The sequence below is a fragment of the Stenella coeruleoalba genome (assembly GCF_951394435.1).
Source record: "Stenella coeruleoalba genome assembly, chromosome: 9".
Taxonomy (NCBI): Eukaryota; Metazoa; Chordata; class Mammalia; order Artiodactyla; family Delphinidae; genus Stenella; species Stenella coeruleoalba.
This window is the reverse complement of record NC_137155.1, coordinates 23,351,916-23,377,373: the sequence shown is the minus strand read 5'-3', so window position 1 is coordinate 23,377,373 and position 25,458 is coordinate 23,351,916. Positions and strand designations below refer to the sequence as shown.

Sequence of the window (25,458 nt, the reverse complement as noted above, 5' to 3'; positions counted from 1 at the left end):
CAGTGTGATATAAGCCAGGGCTTAGTGACACACATCTGGAGGAGACTCCATGAAAAAAGGGAGTGAGTAGTCAGTACTTGAGACATATTTCTATAATGTTGTTTCTTACATCTGGTGCTGAGACCAGAGCAACTCCCTTAAATTAAAAAAAAAAAATTGTCAGATGAGTAATCCTTAGGGAATAAAAGAGGCTGGGTGGAGGAATGACCTCTGGAACTGCCCCTGGAAAAGCATACCTCCCTGAAGATGTAGTTCCTCCGCACTTCACTGAGCAAAACACCATGAAGTCAGCTCTCTGACTCAGAGTGGCCAGTATCTGTCTCTTTCTTGGGCTTCTAAGGTTTAATATCACCTTCATGTAGCCAGAAGACTTACAGCCAATTGACCCAAAGCATTCTTTTTCTCTAGGGTTAAGAATGTTGCCTCTGAAGCCTCCCAAGGTAGGATCAACTATGATCGCCATACTTTATTTCCCTATACAGTAGTCCAGTTGCAAGGTCAACCTCATAAATATATGACTGGATTCTTAAAGAAATGACACTGGCAGAAATCCTATACCCTCATTCTAATGTTCCTGGTAGGTGCTTCTTTTAAAGCAGCATTGATAGCTGTGTTAGCAAACTCCCAACTAGCAAGCCCAAGTCAGTAGGAAGAAGCCTGCCAATTGTGTCATAATGTTTTTCCATAAGTAATACAAGTTTGTGGAAGAAACAAGACACCTTTGGTATGTTGCAAAGGGCAGCCAAGGACTGCAGATTCTCTCTGTGGCTGAGCTAACATATTACATTATTCTGATACAACATGTTTAAGCTTCTGTAGAAGATTGTGTTTGCTTATACTATACTGTTAAAGCAGAACCTCACAAAAGTCTTCAGTTTTAACATCTGTTTATAACTGGACCAGAACCATCTGCTTCAATCACCGTGCTTTGAACAGGTCTACAACCTGGTGCAGCAAAAGAACACAGAAAATTCATGATCCTGACAAAAGTGCCAGCAAAAAGGTTTCCCTTTTTCTTGGGACCACTAATTATATGGATCATGTTCAAAGCATCTTTTGGTTGTTCTTACATTAGAAGCATTTTTATTCCTCATAGACATTTTAAAACATAGCAAAGTTTACAATAAAATTGAACACGTGAGGCATATAGGCATGAAAAGTTAATTACATATTGTTTCACATAATTATTCAAGACATATGAATAAAGCAGACAATAAATATTATTGAAGTCTAGAGAAAAAGGAGGTCGACATGGGACAGCCCTGTTTGGAAAGGCATATAAAAATGTGTGAGATTGAGCTGGACCTGAAGGGTAGTTGATGTGAATAATTTGGATAAGTAAGGAGGGATGTTTCAGGCAAAGGTTACTGCATACATTACAAAGCAAAGACAGAAATTAATAAGTGAATCCTAGAAGCTCTGCATGGGCTAGTAGGACTGGAACAAAGAGCTCTTTTAAGTCGTGGAGGATAAATACAAGGAAGATGAGGGCCAGCTGGTGCATAAATACAAGTCTTCAACTTTGTAATTCTTTGGGCTTTAAATAAAAGGCCTAGATTACCAAGGGTTTAAACGTAAGATCAATTTCTCTCCGAACACAAGTTTCAAAGACCAATGCTAGAAACTAGCCCCGATTCTAGAATATCATTTATTTATGTCCATTTATTTATCCATATACCACTTGTCCTTCAAGTGTTAGGTCAAGCTTCTTTTGAAACATGCCTGTCACTCCTTCTGTGAATAGTTTTGCATTTATTTTCTGTTATCTGTCTTTAGCCTCAACTCCTACCTCTTTCTTTCACTTTGTGCTCTGTGATTCAGGATTGCCCCAGGATTTATAGTTCCCTAAATATTCCAAACTCTTTTTATTTTTTTTAATCCCTAAACCTCTTCACTAATTCTGGCAGCCTTAAGTTCTCTACTATTCTAAATTCATTTTAAAAATATTGGCTCTTATTGATCATGAACCAAATTCTGTTATTTATTTTATATTTATATTAAATTATAATTATATGTATCAGTTGTTATTTTACTTTGAATATGTCCATCTTCCTTACTAGAACACTTGTGTCTAGAAGACAGTGGTAGCTCCCGATTCTTAAGTCCCCAACTGGGCACATCAAAAAGCATTTTGAATAAAAGCTGTCCAAAGAATTGACATATGAATTAATATGTGAATATATTAATGCTGAAGACTAGTATAAATGGGTGAGTGGATTAGGAGCAGATGCTCAAGAATACCTGAGAATAGCAAGGAAATTTGGCATACTTCCTTAACATGGCATTCTTATTGTTCCTGTATTTCACTTAGCACTTTAGTAATCAAAACACTTAAAATGTCTTTACTCAGAAAAGGAGTGCTTATCACCACTTGATAAACAGAAGGTAGAACTGGAGAAAAACAAACACTTAAAGGAGAAGTTTAACCAAAATTACTTAATGACTATTTGTAGAGCAAAATTATCCTTCTTAAGAATGAGACAACAGCCCAATTAATGGACAAAGGCTTTATTTTATGGTAGCACGTGGGTGTTATATTATCTTGAGGTTTCAGTACAGAGGCTTTCATATATCACAAGGTGAGGGATACGTTAATCACATCTTATTTATACTTGGCAGTTTTATACTGAGCAAACTCACAGTTCCAGATGGAAAGTCTGCAAAGGGTAATCAATTTTTGTTCTTGTCACCATCACTGTCACTCATTCTGTGTCTTATCTACAAGCTTTATGCCATGAATCAATGGAAAAATTAATTATTGTCAAAAAGAATTCTTCTGTAATTTTGAAAACAAACTTTTACTCGGAGACACTTATTTCTAAGTAAAGTTTATTGTGAATATAAAACAAAAGTCCCAAATGGAGAACATTTGAATGAATATAAAATAATTGATTTGAGTTGATTTATTTGGGTTACATATTTAATGACTATGGTTTTGAGCAACTGAACATAATTTTTATCTAAATTTCAACTACCATTAAGTAAAACCCAGAAACTAGGCACTTACAATTTAATAAGCTTATCACTCATGAAAATAATTGCTAACTGGAAATTGTATAAATTGCCTAGTAATATATGCTAACTTTGGATCTTTCTGGAACTTACAAATGAGAATACTTGCAAATATTTAAGGAGATATCTCAGCTTAGCAGACCATCATTAGTGGTGTTTTACAAAGGACTGGAACTATTTAAATTGCCCATGCATTTGTTCTTTCCATGTTTTCATTCAGTGAGCAATGTATTTCCCGTTTTCCACTTTGTGTGAGGAATGAGGGTAGAAAAAACCCATAATACTACACTTCTCAGAAGTATGGTACACACCCATAAGTTTAGAATACCCTCACATGGAATTTTTTGTCCTCATTTGGTCTTTTAGTGTAAGCAATTTATAAACATGCATAAATATAATACTTCTTCCTAAAAGAAAAGCATGTAAACCCCAGATGAAAGTCTAGTTAATGGGATAATGAATGAGAAGCTTAGTTTTATTACTTGTCTCATTATCTCTCTTCAGTGAAGTCATTTAATTGCTCCTTATGCCTTTCTACAAAAAGAGAACTATATTTACTTGTCCTAGAAAAAAATTCTAGTAATGTTAACTGGTCAAAGTTAGACTAAAAATTGCATTCAGGATGATACAGTTCAAATGAGTGAGAGCACATTCATAATCTGCTGAGTCTTATTTGCAAATGTAGGATTGCCTGGCAACACTGGCCCAGAGGCAGTGACATTGTAGGTCAGCTGTTGCATGGATTTAAACAAAAATTGCCATGTTTTGTTTGGTCCCTAAAGTTGTTTTTCTTTTTTTTTCATTGAGTCAACATTAAAATTTTGGCAGATTTCACATAAAATTCCACATTTCTATCTTCTGTTGGAATATGGCCACACTAGGCTTATATTCCTGCATAGGAGCAGTCAACTAGAAATAAATGTTCATTGCCACTGTCGAATGAGGTATAATTTTCCTTTTATTACTGTCCCCATTACATCTTGCTGTTCACCACAGATGCTGTACCCATTGCTATTGAACAGGAAGTTTGCTTTGTTGCTTTCCTTTCACTTTGTACCTCTCTAAAGAGGATAAATGAAATCTAGAACAGTAGTGCTTTTGTTTTAAAAAAAATGACCAAGTATTTTTTTTTTGAAAGTAGAGGTATTGACAGTATTTAATAGGGTTAGACAAATAATGTTTGTATGTGTTAAAAGCTTATATGTTGCTCATATAACTTAACACTCAGCTCCTATTAGTGAGTGTGTTTTAAGTTCCAAGCTTCAGCACCTCCCAGCCTACCCATGAGTTTGGCCTCAGATGCTCTGTAAATGGAATCCTCTTCTCAGAAGCCCTTGTCATGCTTCCTTTCCAGAACTGCTGAAACTGTCCAGCAGTCATTTTTAGATCTCATAATTGCTTTCTCTCTGCCCCTTTAAACTTGATGCTCTGAATCTTTCCTCTCCTCCCCAGAACCGAGACGCCTGTTTCATACAGCCCCTGCACCAAAATTGGATGCCAGATATAACAGAGTAATTCACTCATTCAACTACTCTTTGTGGAATATTTAATATTCTTCAGCTTTATTATAGGTCTGAGGGTGAAATCATGAACAAAATTTACCCAGTTAAGACTAATTCACAGCTTACATTGTAGAGGAAGAAACAGACAATAAAGATATAAGCAACAAATATATTACACACAGGTAAATAGAGCTGTGATGAAAAATAAAGCAAACTAAGGAGATGGAGAGTGGAGATGGCGATGGGGAGCTATTTTTGTATGTGTCATCACCTTTACGGAAGTAACTGTTGAACTGAGAACTGAATGAGGCAACAGAGAAAACCACGGAGCAAGTGCCAAGGTCCTAGAGCGGGAGCTGGCTTGGGACTCAGGAAGGGCAAGAACTATGGGAGGGGTAGATGCAGATGCAGGCCAGACATTCAGGGGCTTATAGCCAGGCTAAGCTGTTGGGATTTTATTCTGAGAGTAATGGAAATCACTGGAGTGTTTTCCAGAGGGAAATTATAAGGTCTGGTTTACCATATCCAATCCAAGCTCCAACTTTGGAGAGCCCTCTTTTGGGAGAGGGGATCAGATAGAATAAAACTCTCGCAGGTTAGAGTTCTGATTGAATTTGATAACAATAATCTAATTTATTTTAGCCAGTAGCAGCATTAGATTATATCCACAAGGGTTTTTTTTATAACAACATTGGACCTGGCGCAGAATAAGAAACAGAAAAGTGATGGATGAGAAGGGTGAAAATTTATACCGTATACCAAATGGTGTCAGCTCCTCTCTGAAAACAAACAGTGCAGGATAAGTGGACTTAGCCTATTTAAATGATCAAATTATACACCTTATTTTCTACAGATAGTACTATGCATAGTCATGCAGTTTTCTCCTCACTCGGTAGCAAATACACTTAAAACAGCTTGAGCTTCTAAGTATTTTGAAAAATAGAGGTCTTCTGATTATTATTAAAATAAAGCCACTATTGTATTAACTTAGTCCTTTAAAATTTTTTTTTAGTGCCCAGGAGGAGCATTTACACCCAATATGCGAACCACCAAGGAGTTCCCAGACGATGTTGTCACTTTTATTCGGAACCACCCTCTCATGTACAATTCCATCTACCCAATCCACAGAAGGCCTTTGATTGTTCGTACAGGCACTGACTATAAGTACACAAAAATAGCTGTGGATCGAGTGAATGCTGCCGATGGTAGATACCATGTTCTGTTTCTCGGAACAGGTAAGTATTTGAGCTCAAACTAGCTTAATGTGTAGTAAAAGAGCGTACTTGCTACGGGCATGATATTGAAATCAGAAAAACTTCAGTGTTTACATGTGTCTGACTCTGAGGTGTTTCATGCTTCAGTTTCTACATCTGTAAAATGGGGTTAAGATAAATTACTTTATAGGATTGTTGTGAGGAACAAATGGGTTAATATATGTAAAGCACCTAGAACTATTCCTGGCATATATTGTGGTGAAATAAGGTAATGAGATGAATGAAGGGATGGGAAATTTTAAGCATGAGTGTTCTCTCAACTAAAACAAATACTGTGACCGCTTCATAAACACATGGAGCCATATATGCTTTCCTGCCATCTCCAGGACGTTTCTTTATCAATTATATTAGTATATACTTTATTCTTCCATTTCATCCTCCACTGAATTCTTGGTTTAGAAACCTTACGCTAGCAAATGAAACTAGACCTGTACCTTCGCCTACTGCCACCTCTGCTATACTGCTGATTTCGCCAAGGTCTTCAGTGTTCCCATGACAAGAAAATCCAAAATCCTTTAACCACTGAAATGCCTCCATATCCTCTTTGCCTCATTTGGCGTTTTAGAATCACCCTACCTGTTGCTTCAGCCACAAGGCACATAATTTTCCTCTGTCTCGAGCAGTTCTCTCTCAGTTTCCTTCAGTAGCCTGGCTTTCTCCTCCCCATGAGTGTAGGTGTTTCCTGAGGTTCTGTGCATGGTCCTCTTATTTTTATGTATTCTTTGGCCATCTCGTTCATTCATTTGGTTTTCATTAGTCTGTGCAAACAATCCCAGATGTGTATCTCTAGTCCTTGCCATTTTGTGAGCTCAGTATTTGCATTTACAACTTATTATTAGGTAACACAAGTTGTATGACAGGTTGACATTTCAAACATCATGCTTCAAACTCAGTTTATTCAATTCTAAAACTCTTTAACCAGTGCTTAATCCAGTCTCCCATATTTGTATTCATTACCACACATTCCTTTCAAGGTTCTGTTTCTCCTTCATATGTCATTTCTCTCTAGGCATATCACGGTACCAGGTAACCTCAGTAAATATTTGTCAAGATGAACTGGAAATCATAACTATATCCACTGCAACACGTACAATGAAATGAATTCATAACTGATTGCAAAAGCTAATCTTCACTTGCATAAAACTGTGTTCTCCAAAGATGTTGCTTCCATATAAATAACTATAAAGAGTTTCTTTTAGCCTTGATTCTGATCATCCAGTGTGGAAATTGCATTTGAAAAAAAAATTTTTTTTCCTGAAGTGATGAGGTCATTTAGAGTCACACCTCTCTCTAATGTCTCATATTACTCAGAAAAAAATGACTGTTTTCTTATTTTCCTTTTGAAGACTGTCTTAAATGTAGACTCTTTTCTTCCGCAGTTTTATTGAGATATAATTGACATACATTACTGTATAAATTTAAGGTACACAACATAATGGTTTGACATATATATTGTGAAATGATTATTGCAATAAGTTTAGTTAACATCTGTCATCTCATATAGATACAATAAAAAGAAAGAAAAAAAATTTTTTCCTTCTAATGAGAACTCTTAGAAATTATTCTCTTAATAGCTTTCATATATATCATACAGCAATGTAACTGTAGTACATCCCAAAACTATGGGGGTGTATGTTACATCCCTAGTACTTAGTATCTCATAACTGGAAGTTTGTACCTTTTGATTGCCTTCATTTAATTCTCCCTCTCTCCACATCTGGTAGTGAATGTGGTTTTTCATTTTGTTTTTGTTTCTTTGTATTACACATATAAGTGAGTGCATAAAATACTTGTCTTACTCTGTATGACGTTTTTTCACCTAGCATAATGCCATCAATTTCAATCCACGTTGTCACAAATGGCAAGATTTCATTCTTTTTATGGCAGAGTAATATTTTAAACCACACTTGTTTTTCTATTCATCTGTCAACAGACACTTAGGTTATTTCCACATCTTGGCTATTGTGAATAATGCTGCAGTGAACATAGAGGTGCAGATATCTTCTCCAGTTAGTGTTTTTGTTTCTCAGAGGTGGACTCTGATATCACATTCAGGTTGTTTTTTCATGAAAGTCTACATAAAATATGTAGGTTTCATGGATGGAATTTTTTAGTCTTTATAAACTGTTCAGCAGTGTTTATTTAGATAGAAGGCAGTAAGAAACATGTTTTCGCACAAATTCTTTGGCTTTTCTTACCACATAAGTATCTGGCACCTTTACATAGACTTTTTATGTTGGTATTTAAGAACTTGTATCATTTTGGAGACCTTCAAGATGGCGGAAGAGTAAGACGCGGAGATCACCTTCCTCCCCACAGATACATCAGAAATACATCCACATGTGGAACAACTCCTACAGAACACCTACTGAACGCTGGTAGAAGACCTCAGACTTCCCGAGAGGCATGAAACTCCCCATCTACCTGGGCAGGGCAAAAGAAAAAATGAAAAACAGAGACAAAAGAATAGGTATGGGACCTGCACCAGTGGGAAGGAGCTGTGAAGGAGGAAAGGTTTCCACACACTAGGAAGCCCCTTTGCAGGCGGAGACTGCGGGTGGTGGAGGGGGGAAGCTTCGGAGCCGCGGAGGAGAGCGCAGCAACAGGGGTGTGGAAGGCAAAGCAGAGAGATTCCTGCACAGAAGATCGGTGCTGACCAGCACTCATCAGCCCGAGAGGCTCGTCTTCTCACCCGCTGGGGCGGCTGGGGGCTGGGAGCTGAGGCTCCGGCTTTGGCAGATCCCAAGGAGAGGCCTGGGGTTGGCTGCGAGAACACAGCCTGAAGAGGGCTACTGCTCAATAGCTAGCCGGGAGGGAGTCCGGGAAAATGGCTGGAATTGCCTAAGAGGCAAGAGACTATTGTTTCGGGGTGTGCAAGGAGAGGGGATTCAGAGCAACACCTAAATGAGCTCCAGAGATGGACGCGAGCCGCAGCTATCATCACAGACCCCAGAGATGGGCATGAGACGCTAAGGCTACTGCTACAGCCACCAAGAAGCCTGTGTGTGAGCACAGGTCACTATCCACACCTCCCCTCCCAGGAGCCTGTGTGGCCCACCACTGCCAGGGTCCCGTGATACAGGAACAACTTCCCCAGGCAAACACACGGTGTGCCTCAGGCTGTTGCAACGTCATGCTGGCCTCTGATGCAGCAAGCTCGCCCTGCGTTCTGTACCTCTCCCTCCCCCAAGCCTGAGTGAGCCAGAACCCCCTAATCGGCTACTATTTTAACCCTGTCCTATCTGAGCAAAGAACAGATGCCCTCAGGTTACCTACACGCAGAGGCAGGGCCAAATCCAAAAACTGAACCCCAGGAGCTGTGCGAACAAAGAAGAGAAAGGGAAATCTCTCCCAGCAACCTCAGGAGCAGAGGATTAAATCTCCACAATCAACTTGGTGAACCCTGCATCTGTGGAATACCTGAATAGACAACGAATCACCCCAAAATTGAGGCAGTGGACTTTGGGAGCAACAACATATGTATTTTTTTGCTTTTTCTCTTTTTGTGAATGTGTATATATATGCTTCCTTGTGTGATTTTGTCTGTATAGCTTTGCTTTTACCATTTGTCCTAGGGTTATCTCTGTCCAATTTTTTTTCTTTTTTTTTTTTTAAGTATAGTTTTTAGCTCTTGTTATCATTGATGGATTTGTTTTTTAGTTTGATTGCTCTCTTCTTTCTTTCTTTTTTCTTTTCTTTTTAATTTTTTTCTTTTTAATAATTATTTTTACCTTTTTATTTTAATAACTTTATTTTATTTTATATTATATCTTTCTTTCTTTCTTTTTTTGTCCCTTTTCCTCTGAGCCGTGTAGCTGACAGTGTCTTTGTGGTCTGGCTGGGTGTCAGGCCTGTGCCTCTGAGGTGGGAGAGCCAAGTTTAGGACATTGGTCCAGCAGAGACCTCCCGGCTCCATGTAATATCAAATGGAGAAAGCTCTCCCAGAGATCTCCATCTCAACACTAAGACCCAGCTCCACTCAACAACCAGCAAGCTACAGTGCTGGACACCCTATGCCAAACAACTAGCAAGACAGGAACACAACCCCACTCATTAGCAGAGAGGCTGCCTAAAATCATAAGGTCACAGACACCCCAATACACACCACTGAACGTGGCCTGACCCACCAGAAAGACAAGATCCAGCCTCATCCACCTGAACAAAGACACTAGTACCCTCTACCAGAAAGCCTACACAACCCACTGAATGAACCTTAGCCACTGGGGGCAGACACCAAAAACAATGGGAACTATGAACTGGCAGCCTGCGAAAAGGAGACCCCAAACAAAATAAGTTAAGCAAAATGAGAAGAGAGAGAAACACACAGCAGATGAAGGAGCAACATAAAAACCCACTAGGCCAAACAAATGAAGAGGAAGTAGGCAGTCTACCTGAAAAAGAATTAGAGTAATGATAGTAAAGATGATCCAAAATCTTGGAAATAGAATGGAGAAAATACAAGAAACGTTTAACAAGGACCTAGAAGAACTAAAGAGCAAATAAACACTGATGAACAACACAATAAATGAAATTAAAAATTCCCTAGAAGGAATCAATTGCAGAATAATTGAGACAGAAGAACGGAAAGTGACCTGGAAGATAATATAGTGGAAATAACTACTGCAGAGCAGAATAAAGAAAAAAGAATGAAAAGAATTGAGGACAGCCTTAGAGACCTCTGGGACAATATTAAATGCACCAACATTCGAATTATAGGGGTCCCAGAAGAAGGAGAAAAAGAAAGGGGCTGAGAAAATATTTGAAGAGATTATAGTTGCAAACTTCCCTAATATGGGAAAGGAAATACTTATTCAAGTCCAGGAAGCACAGAGAGTCCCATACAGGATAAATCCAAGGAGAAACACACCAAGACACATATTAATCAAACTATCAAAAATTAAATACAAAGAAAAAATATTAAATGCAGCAAGGGAAAAAACAACAAATAACATACAAGGGAATCCCCATAAGGTTATCAGCTGATCATTCAGCAGAAACTTGGCAAGCCAGAAGGGAGTGGCAGGACATATTTAAAGTAATGAAAGGGAAAAACCTACAACCAAAATTACTCTACCCAGCAAAGATGTCATTCAGATTCAACGGAGGAATTAAAACCTTTACAGACAAGCAAAACTAGTAGAATTCAGCACCACGAAACCAGCTTTATAACAAATGCTAAAGGAACTTCTCTAGGCAGGAAACACAAGAGAAGGAAAAGGCCTACAATAACAAACCCAAAACAATTAAGAAAATGGTAATAGGAACATACATATCGATAATTACCTTGAATGTAAATGAATTAAATGCTCCAACCAAAAGACGTAGACTGGCTGAATGGATACAAGAACAAGACCCATATATATGCTGTCTACAAGAGACCCACTTCAGACCTAGGGACACGTATAGGCTGAAAGTGAGGGGATGGAAAAAGATATTCCATGCAAATGGAAATCAAAAGAAAGCTTGAGTAGCAATTCTCATATCAGACAAAATAGACCTTAAAATAAACACTATTACAAGAGACAAAGAAGGACACTTCTTTGGAAGGGATCAATCCAAGAAAAAGATATAACAATTGTAAATATTTATGCACCCAACATAAGAGCACCTCAATACATATGGCAAATGCTAACAGCCGTAAAAGGGGAAACCAACAGTAACACAATCATAGTAGGGGGCTTTAACACCCCACTTTCACAATGGACAGATCATCCAAATAGAAATAAATGAGTAAACACAAGCATTACATGATACATTAAACAAGATGGACTTAATTGATATTGAACATTCCATCAAAAAACAACAGAATACACTTTCTTCTCAAGTGCTCATGGAACATTCTCCAGGATAGATCATATCCTGGGTCACAAATCAAGCCTTGGTAAATTTAAGAAAATTGAAATCGTATCAAGTATCTTTCTGACCACAATGCTATGAGACTAGATATCAATTACAGGAAAATATCTGTAAAAAATACAAACACATGGAGGCTAAACAATACACTACTAAATAACCAAGAGATCCCTGAGGAAATCAAAGAGGAAATTAAAAAACACCTAGAAAAAAATGACAATGAAAACACGATGACCCAAAACCAATGGGAAGCAGCAAAAGCAGTTCTAAGAAGGAAGTTTATAGCAATACAGTCCTACCTCAAGAAACAAGAAAAATCTCAAATAAACAACCTCATATTACACCCAAAGCAATTAGAGAAAGGAGAAGAAAAAAAAACCCAAAGTTAGCAGAAGGAAAGAAATCATAAAGATCAGATCAGAAATAAATGAAAAAGAAATGAAGGAAACCATAGCAAAGATCAATAAAACTAAAAGCTGGTTCTTGAGAAGATAAAAAAAAATTGATAAACCATTAGCCAGACTCATCAAGAAACAGAGGGAGAAGACTCAATTTAATAGAATTATAAATGAAAAAGGAGAAGTAACAACTGACACTGCAGAAATACAAAAGATCATGAGAGATTACTACAAGCAACTCTATACCAATAAAATGGACAACCTGGAAGAAATGGACAAATTCTTAGAAAAGCACTACCTTTCGAAACTGAACCAGGAAGAAATAGAAAATATAAACAGACCAATCACAAGCACTGAAATTGAGATTGTGATTAAAAATCTTCCAACAAACAAAAGCCCAGGACCAGATGGCTACACAGGTGAATTCTATCAAACATTTAGAGAAGAGCTAACACCTATCCTTCTCAAACTCTACCAAAATATAGCAGAGGGAGGATTACTCCCAAACTCATTCTACAAGGCCACCATCACCCTGATACCAAAACCAGACAAGGATGTCACAAAGAAAGAAAACTACAGGCCAATATCACTGATGAACATATATGCAAAAATCCTCAGCAAAGTAATGGCAAACAGAATCCAGCGGTACATTTAAAGGATCCTAAACCATGGTCAAGTGGGATTTATCCCAGGAATGCAAGGATTCTTCAATACATGCAAATCAATCAATGTGATACACCATATTAACAAGTTGAAGGATACAAACCATATGATCATCTCAACAGATGCAGAGAAAGCTTTCAACAGATTTCAACACCATTTATGATAAAAACCTTCCAGAAAGTAGGCACAGAGGGAGCTTACCTCAACATAATAAAGGCCATATATGACAAACCCACAGCCAACATCGTCCTCAATGGTGAAAAACTGAAACCATTTCCACTAAGATCAGGAAAAATACAAGGTTGCCCACTCTCACCACTCTTACTCAACATAGTTTTGGAAGTTTTAGCCACAGCAATCACAGAAGAAAAAGAAATAAAAAGAATCCAAATTGGAAAACAAGTAAAACTGTCGCTGTTGGCAGATGACATGATACTATACATAAAGATGCTACCAGAAAACTACTAGAGCTAATCAATGAATTTGGTAAAGTAGCAGGATACAAAATTAATGCACAGAAATCTCTGGCATTCCTATACACTAATGATGAACAATGTGAAAGAGAAATTAAGGAAACACTCCCATTTACGATGGCAACAAAAAAAATAAAATACCTAGGAATAAACCTAACACCTGTATGCAGAAAACTATAAGATGCTGATGAAAGAAATTAAAGATGATACCAACAGATGGAGAGATATACCATGTTCTTGGATTGGAAGAATCAACATTGTGAAAATGACTATACTACCCAAAGCAATGTACAGATTCAGTGCAATCCCTATCAAAGTACCAATGGCATTTTTCACAGAACTAGAACAAAAAATTTCACAATTTGTATGGAAACATAAAAGACCCCAAATAGCCAAAGTGATCTTGAGAAAGAAAAACGGAGCTGGAGGAATCAGACTCCCTGACTTCAGACTATGCTGAAGTAATCAAGACAATATGGTACTGGCACAAAAACAGAAATTTAGATCAATGGAACAGGATAGAAAGCCCAGAGATAAACCCACGCACATATGGTCACCTTATTTTTGATAAAGGAGGCAAGAATATACCATGGAAAAAAGACAGCTTCTTCAATAAGTGGTGCTGGGAAAACTGGACAGCTACAAGTAAAAGAATGAAATTAGAACACTCCGTAACACCATACACAAAAATAAACTCAAAATAGATTAAAGACCTAAGTGTAAGGCCAGACACTATAAAACTGTCAGAAGAAAACATAGGCAGAACACTCTATGACATAAGTCACAGCAAGATCCTTTTTGACCCACCTCCTAGAGAAATGGAAATAAAAACAAAAATAAACAGATGGGACCTAGTGAAACTTAAAAGCTTTTGCACAGCAAAGGAAACCATAAACAAGACGAAAGACAACCCTCAGAATGGGAGAAAATATTTACAAATGAAGCAACTGACAAAGGATTAATCTCCAAACTTTACAAGCAGCTCATGCAGCTCAATATCAAAAAAACAAAAAACCCAATCCAGAAACGGGCAGAAGACCTAAACAGACATTTCTCCAAAGAAGATATACAGATTGCCAACAAACACATGAAAGGATGCTCAACATCACTAATCATTAGAGAAATGCAAATCAAAACTACAATGAGGTATCACCTCACACCTGTTAGAATGGGCCTCATCAGAAAACCTATAAACAACAAATGCTGGAGAGGGTGTGGAGAAAAGGGAAACCTCCTGCACTGTTGATGGTAATGTGAATTGATACAGCCACTATGGAGAACAGTATGGAGGTTCCTTAAAAAACTAAAAATAGAAATACCATACGACCCAGCAATCCCACTCCTGGGCATATACCCTGAGAAAACCATAATTCAAAAAGAGTCATGTACCACAATATTCACTGCAGCTCAATAACCAGGACATGGAAGCAACCTAAATGTCCATCAACAGATGAATGGATAATGGCACATATATACAATGGAATATTACTCAGCCATAAAAAGAAACGAGATTGAGTTATTTGTAGTGAGGTGGATGGACCTAGAGTCTGTCATAGAGAGTGAAGTAAGTCAGAAAGAGGAAAACAAATACCGTATGCTAAAACATATATATGGAATCTAAAAAAAAAAAAAAAAAAAGAAAAACGGTTATGAAGAACCTAGGGGCAGGTCAACAATAAAGGCACAGACGTAGAGAATGGAGTTGAGGACACGGGGAGGGGGAAGGGTAAGCTGGGACGAAGTGAGAGAGTGGCATGGACTTATATACACTACCAAATGTAAAATAGATAGCTCGTGGGAAGCAGCTACATAGCACAGGGAGATCAGCTAGGTGCTTTGTGTCTACCTAGAGGGGTGGGATAGGGTGGGTGAGAGGGAGACGCAAGAGGGCCGAATTATGGGGAGATACATATATATATATATATATATATATATATATACACATACACATAGAGCTGATTCACTTTGTTATACAGCAGAAACTAACACAGCATTGTAAAGCAATTAAACTCCAATAAAGATGTTAAATGAAAAAAAGAAAAGAAAAAACTTGTATCATTTTCAAAAACAGTATTTAGGCATCTGTTTTGAATTGTAGTGGGAAGCATCACTAATGCTTGCTTACAAAGCCACATAAGTCTCTTGAAGACTGTATCCTATTTGGAAAGTGCATGTTATGACAGTGCCTCTGCCAACAGCACCTTTCTGAATAGATGGTAACTCACTTAACCATTGAACCTTATCCTCATGGTTATATCAAACCACATTGTAATTTTTTTTTTTTTTTTTCGGTACGCGGGCCTCTCACTGTTGTGGCCTCTCCCGCCGCGGAGCACAGGCTCCGGACGCACAGGCCCAGCGGCCATGGCTCACGGGCCCAGCCGCTCCTCGGCATGTGGGATCCTCCTGGACGGGGGCACGAACCCGTGTCCCCTGCATCGGCAGGCGAACTGTCAGCCACTGCGCCACCAGGGAAGCCCCACATTGTAATTTTTAAAAGTGACTTCAACTTTCGTGAAACTCTAACAAACAGTATATCGTGATGAAATATTTTCTGCCTGAGTAGATCTTGGATTTCTGGTGATATTTCTTCAGGAGACAGTTCTCTGTGCTTGTTTGCTGCTAAAAGTGAATAAAATAGCCTTTTCTGAAATAGAACTTAGGAGAAACACAGGTCACTGTTCCCAGGATTTCTTAGCTTTGTGTATCTAAATGTCTTAGGAAGGATATAATATGTCTTGGGTGTTGTCAAATCCCCAAGTACAAAATAGCCCTTTAATTGTTATAAATAAATAATGATGCTTCAATTATTCCCACAATGAAGCAAGCTTCTCTCATGGCTTCCCTTTTCTCTGGACCTTCATGGAGAATTTAAGGAAATTTGATGAAGACATTGGTTGTCAAAAAATTTGCCATAGGAAAAACTTATGTGACAGGTCATTGGAATGCAAATACGTATCTTGTAACTGTATCCACTTTGACTATTATGAATGATTTGTAGTTCACAGAATCTCCATGGTAGTTGTGTGGGCTCAATGCCCAATAACTGTTACAGTTAGTCCATTACAGTGTACTACTCTGGCTGAGCTTGAGAGGCTGGTAATCTGTCTTTTCGCCCTTCTAGGACTGCCTCATTAGTTTTTGTGTGCTGTCAGCTGACACAATAAACAAACAAATAAATACATACATACCTACGTATGCACATATGTACATTTATAAGTAAATAAATAGAAGGAAGGGAGGGAGGGAGGGAGGGAGGGAGGGAGGAAGGGAGGGGAGAAAGAAAAGTAAGCTTTGTCCTGTCATCTTTTATTTCTTAGTTTGCATTATCAATGTCTAGTCTAGGGATCAGAAAACTACAACATGGGCCAGATCTAGCCCACTGCCCTCTGCAAGTATGGTCTGTAAACTAAGAATGTTTTGCATTTTTTAACGACTGTAAAAAAATTACAAGAAGAATGTTACATGAGCAGTGAAAATCATAAGATTTTTATATTTTAGTGCCCACAAATAAAGTTTTATTAGACCACAGCCACGTTCATTCATTTACATTTTGTCTGTGGCTACTTTTGTGCTACTACAGCAGAGTTGAGTAGTTGCCAGAGGCTGCTTAGCCCAAAGAGCCTAAATTGTTTATTATTTGGGTTTTTACAGGAAAAAATTGCTGACTCCTGTTTTATTTAATAATTATATAATTTTAGAAAAATTAAGACTTCTGAAAGAAGCTATTTTCTAATATGTAGCTATAATACAAGAATTTATAATGTTGCTTCATATAAATACATCTTCTTTAATCTTGAGTAAAAAATGTCCTGCTCTTCTATTAAAACTTAAACTAGAAACCAAGTTTACTTAATTATTTTCCCATTCATTCCTGCTACTACATCCCCTAAAAAGGAGCACAGGTTGAAAAAAATGTAATTTATAATCAGTGCTTTCTAAAATTTGGTATTATTTGTTGATATTCTGTAGCATTTTTGGTTTTTGGTTTTTTGTTTTTTAGTTTTTAGTATTTAGGGCGATGGGTATTTTTATGTTCCTTACTCTTTTTTTTTTTTTTTTAATTTTAGGAAGGGCTATAAAACAGCAGGCAAGGGTTCTCATAGGATTAACATTTCTATTTTAACTTTGCCACCTACTGCTTACGTCCAGGCTATTTGTTCAAAGCCAACTATAATGCACAGTGAAGAGATTTTTGCCTGTTTTCCTTTTGCCTCTGGAGTTATGAAAATATTTAAGTGTCTAGGTCAATTTCAGACACGTTTTGTCGAATTTACATTTTTAGCACTAAATATGAATCAGAATGCCATGTGCTTTCTGATGAAAGAGTGAGAGTTTTCTTGTGAATAGTTGTTAGAGGTTTAGGATGATTTAATGCCATTATGATTTTTTAATGTAAGCTCAATACGTGTGCTACTTTGTGAAAATTCTTATATAGTGTGTAGTGTTTCATGCTCTTCTTAACGTCTGTTTAACTGGACGAGTACTAAGTTGGACTGTAGGCTCCAATAAGTCCTTTGAAAGTGTGGAGTTTTGAAGTATGTGCCCACATATGTGACTCAAACCTTAATACGTTTGCCTTGCAGCATTACAGGATAACTGCCTTCATAGTAACTAACAAGTTCTGGCAGTCACAGCTCTTGGAATGGCACACTGAATGAACGGCAGAGCCAGGCATTTTGCTTTTTAAAGAACTCCCTAAATTACTCAAGATGTAAAATTTGATAGCTGGAACAGTACGTTTGACTTCAGAAAAGACTATACTGTCAGTTGGAAGCTGTACATGAGTGTCACTCCTTTGCTTAGGAGTAAGGAACAAATCCCCTTATAAGTCACTGGTTTTTAATAACATTGTGGTTCACTGCTTTCCAAAGCAGAATCTGGAAACTTCTGAGAGTTTACCAAGGATTCTACAGGGATTTTCACAGCAGGAAATAGTAATAGAACAGAGTGGAGTGATGGCTGAATTGACAGGAGAAAGATGATAAATCATGGTGTGATGACTGCTTGATCATGTGGAAGAGTAGCAAAAGGGATATGTGAAGAGAAAAAAATGTAAGAGAGCCCATATGGTGATTGTTAATCCACAGAGAAATGTTCTCATTTAAATTTTACTTTAAGAAGACAATTTGTTAAAAATAAATATATGGATAATTGCTGAAAAAAAGTTTTTTAAGCATAATTCTTTTCCTTTAAGCTACTCTTCAGAGATACATTCTTTTAAAGCTAGCATAAAATCTCACATAATTTTTATACAAATTTTAGTGTTGCTAGTTTGCCTGGATTACCCATTTACTTATTTAGTATGCTACTTATTATGCAAATAAGTGTACTTTTTCAAGTTTCTGAAATATTTTATTACTATTATAGTGATGCTAATTAAAGTTATTTACAGTGCTTACTTTTTCCAGATATGTTATTGAATCACCCCCAGCGCTTATAGCTACCCATTGAAGAACTGTGAGAATGTAGACTCCATAGAGAGCAAGGATATTTGTCTGATTTATTCATTGGCATATCCTCAGTACCTAGAATAGTGCATCACTCAAAGTTGTCACTCAGTAGATATTATTTGAATGAATGAGTGAATGAGTTGCACTTATCCTCCATCGTGTTTGACAGAAGCTCAGATAAGTGAAGATCACATAGATATTGAGGGTATGATACAACCAGAATATCACCTCTTGCTGTCTGATTTCACATCCTGAGCATTTACCCTCTTCAAGTTAATTACCTCATCTACCATCAGCACTTTACATATTTTCCTTTTATGAAGTTAAGGTAATTTAATTTATATTGTCTCATTTTACTATGAATTAAATGTTTCATCCACATATGTCAAGAAGATATTGCTGATGCGTTGACATTCAACATTAGCATCAGCATTGCTTTGTTTGAATGACATCACTCGCTTTTGCCCATCCACATGCTGTCACCACGTCTTACATGTGAACGAGATATCTCTCAAGGTGACAGAAAAGACTTGGAACAGACTGGATTTGTATGTGAATTAACCAATTAACCTGTGATTCTGATATCTTTTTATGTCAGTTGCCATATATTTAGGAGTGAAGGAGGTAATACTTTGGGGGGAGAGTAGAGTACAGAAATGGAATAGTACTTCATCTTACTTTTTTATATATCACTAAATCTTTGTGTGTTTTGAAATGGGGCTTATATCTGTGTCCAAAATGTCTTATGCACTCACCAAAACACATATATCTAATTTGCAGGTTTCTATTTACTTAAAATAGATTTTGCATATTCAGTAGATAGATATGGAGGATTTCAGAATATCACACAAGGAGATAGTGCCTCTCAGCAGTAGAGCTGGCAACAATATGCTCTTTATCACTGGTTCGTTTACTATTTAATCACTAATATAAAACAACTACAGTCAAACCTAATCCGTATGTTGCCTTCATTTAACCCCTTACTCTTATATGAATGTAAGAAAATTTTCTAGCCTAAAGACATTAATTTATGAAGTCTTCTGTCTGCATCTTAAGAAGAAATAACCACACTCTGTTCTTGTTCTTGATGTGCTGCCAAGCTTTGCTGAAGCAGACTTGGCAGCCTTTGTCCCCAGGAGAAAATCTCACAGCCCACTACCCAGCCAGGCCAGGCCCTGTCTATGTGACTACCCAAAGGAGGTGCGTAGCCAGGTGTCAGTTGTGAGGGTGGTCTTTGTGGGAAGCCAGTTTTTTTAAAAAAAAGTTTTATGGAACTGAGAAAAGTTCAAATGGTCAAAAATGGAAAGAAAGGTTTCATTGTAGAATATGAAGTGTAGTGTGAATTGAACCAAAAAGATTTGAAACTGGATTTTCTGAGGTAAGTCATAAATGTTTTATTTAGTTTAGAGTCATAAATATTTTACTTAGTTGTATGCTTATTTTTCTCTTCACTAATGTGGTAAGCAGAATAAGAGTCCCCCAAAGTCCGAATCCCTGGATCATGGTCTCTCTGCTCAGGGTCCCACAAAGCTGCAGTCAAAGTGTAAACCAGACTGCATTCCTTTCTGGAGTTTAAATTCTCTTCCAAACTCACATGGTTTTGGGAAAAATTAAGTTCCTTCCTGATGCAAGAATGAGGCACTGCAGTTCCCTGCCACTGGCCATTCAAAACATGATTGTTTGCTCCTTCAATCTGGTAACACGGGGTCTCATACAATGGAGCATAATCATGGGATTGACATACCATCAATTTAGCATTATTCTTTGGCCTAGAAGCAAATCACACATCCACTTGCACTCAAGGGGAGAAGTTATACAAGGGCATGACTTAGTAGGGTTCACCTTAGTGTAGGTCAGTCACTGCCCAGATACACTTAAATAGATCTGTTTGGTATTGGTGGGGAGGATACATTACAGACTGAGGAGAGAAGGCCAGTTAGGAGACTTTTGCTTTTTATAGACAAGAATTGATGAGAGCCTAAATTAAAACAGGTATTAGAAGTCAGAGATTGAGAGAGATTATCAAGAGATATTTAGGAAGAGGAAAGGACTTGATGATAACAAATTGATGAGGGAAGGGTAGGCAGATGAAGAAAAGTGTCTAACGTGTTTTGTAGATTTATGGTCTGGCAAAGGGGTGAAAAGAAGTACCATTCACTGATCAAGGGAATATAGAATCAGCAAGCAGATTTGGGAAGTAATGAATTCCTTCTGAAGAGCACACCTGTCTTCTCCTATGACCTGTTATGATTAGAAGCTGAATTTACCACCTAAAATACACTATCTCATTAAAACCTCATAGCATCCCAATGAGGTGGAATCATTATTCCCATTTTACAACTGTGTAAACTGAGCTTATGTTCATGAAGCTATTAGAAACTAATTAAATTCCAACCCAGGTCTGTCTCACACTGAGTTAAAGATTTTGTGTACCATTCAGATGGATAAGTCAAAGAGGGTGTTGTTGTAGATACACTTCAGCAGAGAGGGCTGTGCTAGAGATGTAGATATAGGAGTCATTAGCAATGTAGGTGTTAGCTGAATCCATGACAATTCTTGAGGTCAGTCTAGGAACTATACAGATAAGGATTTAACTCTGGAGAGCTCATTTACACGGTAGGAGAATAGAGAGTATTTACCAAGAAAATGGAGAAAAAGTGACCATGAAAGTAACAGGAGAATAAGAGGAAATAATATCATGGTGATCTGGAGAGAAGAGAATAGCAGGCAGGAAAGAAGCCGTGGTCGAGATCATCAGATGTAGCACAGTTATGTCTGACTGCCCTTGCAATACGTTCCTTTCCTCATTAGCCTGTCTTCTTGAAGACCAGTGAAGTTTGAGAGGAAACAACCATTCCAGTGGAAAGAATGAGTTGTGAACAGGAGGCAGTAAGAAGGCGTTAGCATGAGCAAGTCCGTGGTGGATTAAGAGATGACTAAATGAAGAGGGGAAAGCTCCTCTTTACCCAAGCACCCAGTAACATAGGTAAATGTTCCAAATCAGCTTCTGTATGTGCTTTAATTTTTGCAAATTAATGCAGAACAGCCTATCTTATGGTAAAAATGGTGCAGAAAATAAATTACTTAATGACCATAAAATTCATTAATCTCAGATGAGTAATTCTTTCCCCAAATGATAAAGGATTAAGTAGAAAGAGTTAGCTCCAATTTTCCTCTTTGGAAATTTAGTTATTTCATAGTGTAGAATCAGTAAAACTTTACATAGGACATGCACCTGCATGTAAGTCTGTTTAACTTGAAATGTAAACAAAACATTCATGATATAATGCAGTGAAGGATAATGAGACATGATATGTACCTTTTGGTAATTTACAAAATCCTAAAACATTAATTTTAGTGATTCCTGAGGCCCTATTTGAGCATTATTTTTAGCTGTATCACCAGGAAATAACTACAGTAAACCATATGCTGATGGATTTATCCCTTGGTCTAATACTGTTAGAGATTTTTCAAAATCATTACAGGAAAAATTAGCTTCTAGAACCAGAACATATTATATTGTAACTTAATTAAACACATTTTGATACATTAGATATTTTTCGTGAGGACAGAAACCTTAGTTGAATAAATAATTAAGTCAACTTTTTTAAATGGCACATTTTGCTGGATTCTGATTTTTTGGTAAGCCCCAACTAAGTCAAGGCTTATAATTTAGTCACTCCTTATAAAATTGCCAGTTTAGTAAGATTGTTGGCCTTAAAATTTTGCCCCAGAAGTCTACTTCTCGATTAGCTTATCTAGATATGTAACTCCCAAACTTTCTACAGCAGTAATGGATACAAGCGTGTGTGTGCTTACCTGTAAAATCCTAGGTCCTACATATGGCAGTGTGAAATGGGAAATTAAAATTTCCAGAGATACTCTCATAATGATCAGTTCTAACTTTGTTTAGGATTTCTCCAAAACCTTGTTAAAAACAGAATAACTTGTTAGAATAGTTATAATAAGTTATTCTTGGATAAATTCTAGGCTAAGGGTTAGGGAACATGCTTTAACTTCAAAGGACGTATGTTTAAATTCTGCTCTGTATCATCTACCAGTTATATGACCTGAGCAAATTATATAACATCTCTAAGCCTGGTTTTCTTAACTGTACCTACTTTACGGATGTATTTTAAAGATTGAATGAGATGATGTGTATAAAACCTTGAATGTACTGCCTAGAAATTAGTAAGCACTCAACAGGTACCTATACACAAGTATCTATACAGTAGATACATATTTATTGACATCAATCATACATATCTATGAATATAAATATGCATATATATAAGTATATTTGTGCATACATAAATATTTTTGAATTTCTATTGCAAATCCTGATACTATTCTATTCACCAAAAATAAGCAGTGAAAAAAATACACAAGTGTCTCATCTTTTATAAAGTTCATATTCTTGTGGGAGGAAACAGGCAATGAATAATATGTGCATAATTATTTTACAGCATTACTTAAATTTGAGTACACTGTATTAGGAAAAGCAGAAAGGAAACAAAACCTTTAATGACAGACCATAGATGAATTTGCCTTTAATAAATGAGAGGCATTTCTTCTGTTTGGAAATTATAGATAAAAGTAAAGCGCTGGTATATAAGAACAGTAAGTAATTTATGTAACAGGTAAAGAGTGACAGTGAGGAATGACAATTTCGGAACACTAAGAGAAAAATTATAATCTCTGTAGAGTTTACAAAGAAGGTTCACATAGACTTTTGCCTTTGATCTTGAACAGCCTTGTCAGGTATGTAAAGCAAATACTATATCCACATTTTATAGAGAAATAAAAAGGCTTACAGGAGGCAGATTTGCTCAAGTTTACACCATTTTCCAGTATAAAACCAGAATGGATAAGAATAGAGGACACTATTGTAGGTTTGGGGAAATAGGTATATTTTTTTTCAGTAGTGGTGTCGGAACTGCCATTCACTGGGCTGTTAATAAGCAATGCTTATCTACTCCTGAGAGCTAACTGCAAAAAGAGAACCATCATAGAGCGCAGTTACAAGTGTACTCAGCGTTCAGCATATGGTGAAACAGTACTAATTGGTTGTATTCCTTCTAATGTAACTGATGTTGGGCAGACTCAATAGCAGTGTCCTGAATTATACAGTAGCTTTAGTTTACTTCTGAATACTTACATTCTACTTTATCTTTTTAGTAATAACCAGAACATTATTTCCATCTATAGCTTTACTTAATTATATCTCTTAAATTATTATTTTTTATTGCGTGAGCTAAATGTTTTTTAATCAGGGAAATAGATGAACAAAAAAAAGAAAAAGAAAAGAAAAAACAATCCTAGCTTGTATTCCGTAATTTGAAACCAAGTGTATTTCAGCATTAAGAAGTATGTGAATAGGACAAGGTAATGTGTACATATATATTAGATAAAATGGCTTGTAGAACCTTGGATCACAGTGAAATGCACAGTACTATTTCTACAGTGAAACATAGAAATCTTCAAACCAAGTGTAATAAATAAAGACCATAAATAGCCTTAAGTAAGTGCAGGTCAAATTTTGTGACCAAAGGAGTTCAAGTCATGGCAGATTTTACCACCAAAGCACTTAAAAAAAATAAATAAATAAAAAAAAAAAAACTTTTGAAATTTAGAGTTGCAGAAAAAAGATTATAAGCCCATATTAAAAATTTAGTGTAACCCACTACTTATACAGAGGGATTATACTATATATACACTAATTATTTTTTTACCCTGTAAGATATCACAAATAGCTCTGCTTGGCATATTTGGGAGAGAAGAGAGGGATATTTTATTTTACTGTCACTTAAGATTCTCATAAATATTATTACTTACATTTTGTTACAGATTTATTGGTTCACAAAACTGAAAAACACAATTGTAGAGTGGTTTTACATGTTGTTTGACCAGGACCCCAGCTTCTTTCTTTGGAGTTTTTGGCTCTGTCCTCCTTAGCAGGGAGCAGAGATCAGCTTTGTTCTTAGGTTAACTTTTCTCATGTTTACAAATGGCTGCAGAAGTTCCAAAACGTATCTACAAACCAATCAGCCCTAATGGAAAGAGGTCATATCTGACTCTCTTTATTCTTCCTATAAACCTGTTTCTATTTTGTATTATTTCCATTGACTAAAAGACATTCTTTAGCATTTCTTCAAATAAAGGGGGTCTGCAGGCAACAAAATTTCCCAGCTTTTATTTATCTAAAAAATGATTGATTTCATCTTACTATTTAAAGAATATTTTCAATGGGTATAAGATTATGGGTTAACTCTTTTTTTCTTTCAGTATTTAAAAAACGGTCACTCCATTATCTTCTGGCTCCATTGTTTGTAATAAAAAGTCAGCAATAATTATATTCCTTGTTCTCATGACATAATGTCTTTTTTTCTCTGGCTGCTTTCGAAGTTTTCTTTCTATAAGTTTTGTTTTCAGCGATTTAAATATAATGTGCCTGTGCGTGGCTCTTTTTATATCTATTTAGCTAGGGTCTCACAGAATTCCTAGATCTACAACATATTATTTTTCACTAAATTTGGGAAATTTTCAGCCATTATTTCTTCATATAGTTTTTTCTTCCCCAGTCTCTCCTTATTCTCCTTTCAGAACTCTAATTACACATATATTAGACCATTCAGTAATGTCAGGCATGCCCAAAAGACTCTGTTTATCTTCAGTTTTTTTCTCTATGTTCTTGCAACTGGATAATTTCTATTGATCTGGCTTCAAGTTTACTGATTTTCTTCTTTCAACCCCAATCTGCTATTGTCTATAAAATTGATCTTTTATCTTAGTTATTATAGTTTAGTTCTAAGATATCCATTTGACTTTTT

The 25,458-nt window shown here is 36.7% G+C and overlaps 1 protein-coding gene across 1 annotated transcript in view; it reads left to right on the top strand.

Annotated features, from left to right (window-relative positions):
* Positions 1-25,458, top strand: part of SEMA3C (semaphorin 3C) — a 187,238-nt gene that overhangs the window by 123,033 nt on the left and 38,747 nt on the right. Inside the window, exon 12 of the mRNA XM_079931733.1 lies at positions 5,527-5,749. Coding sequence (XP_079787859.1) covers positions 5,527-5,749 — 223 coding nt within the window. The remainder of the gene's footprint in view (positions 1-5,526; positions 5,750-25,458) is intronic.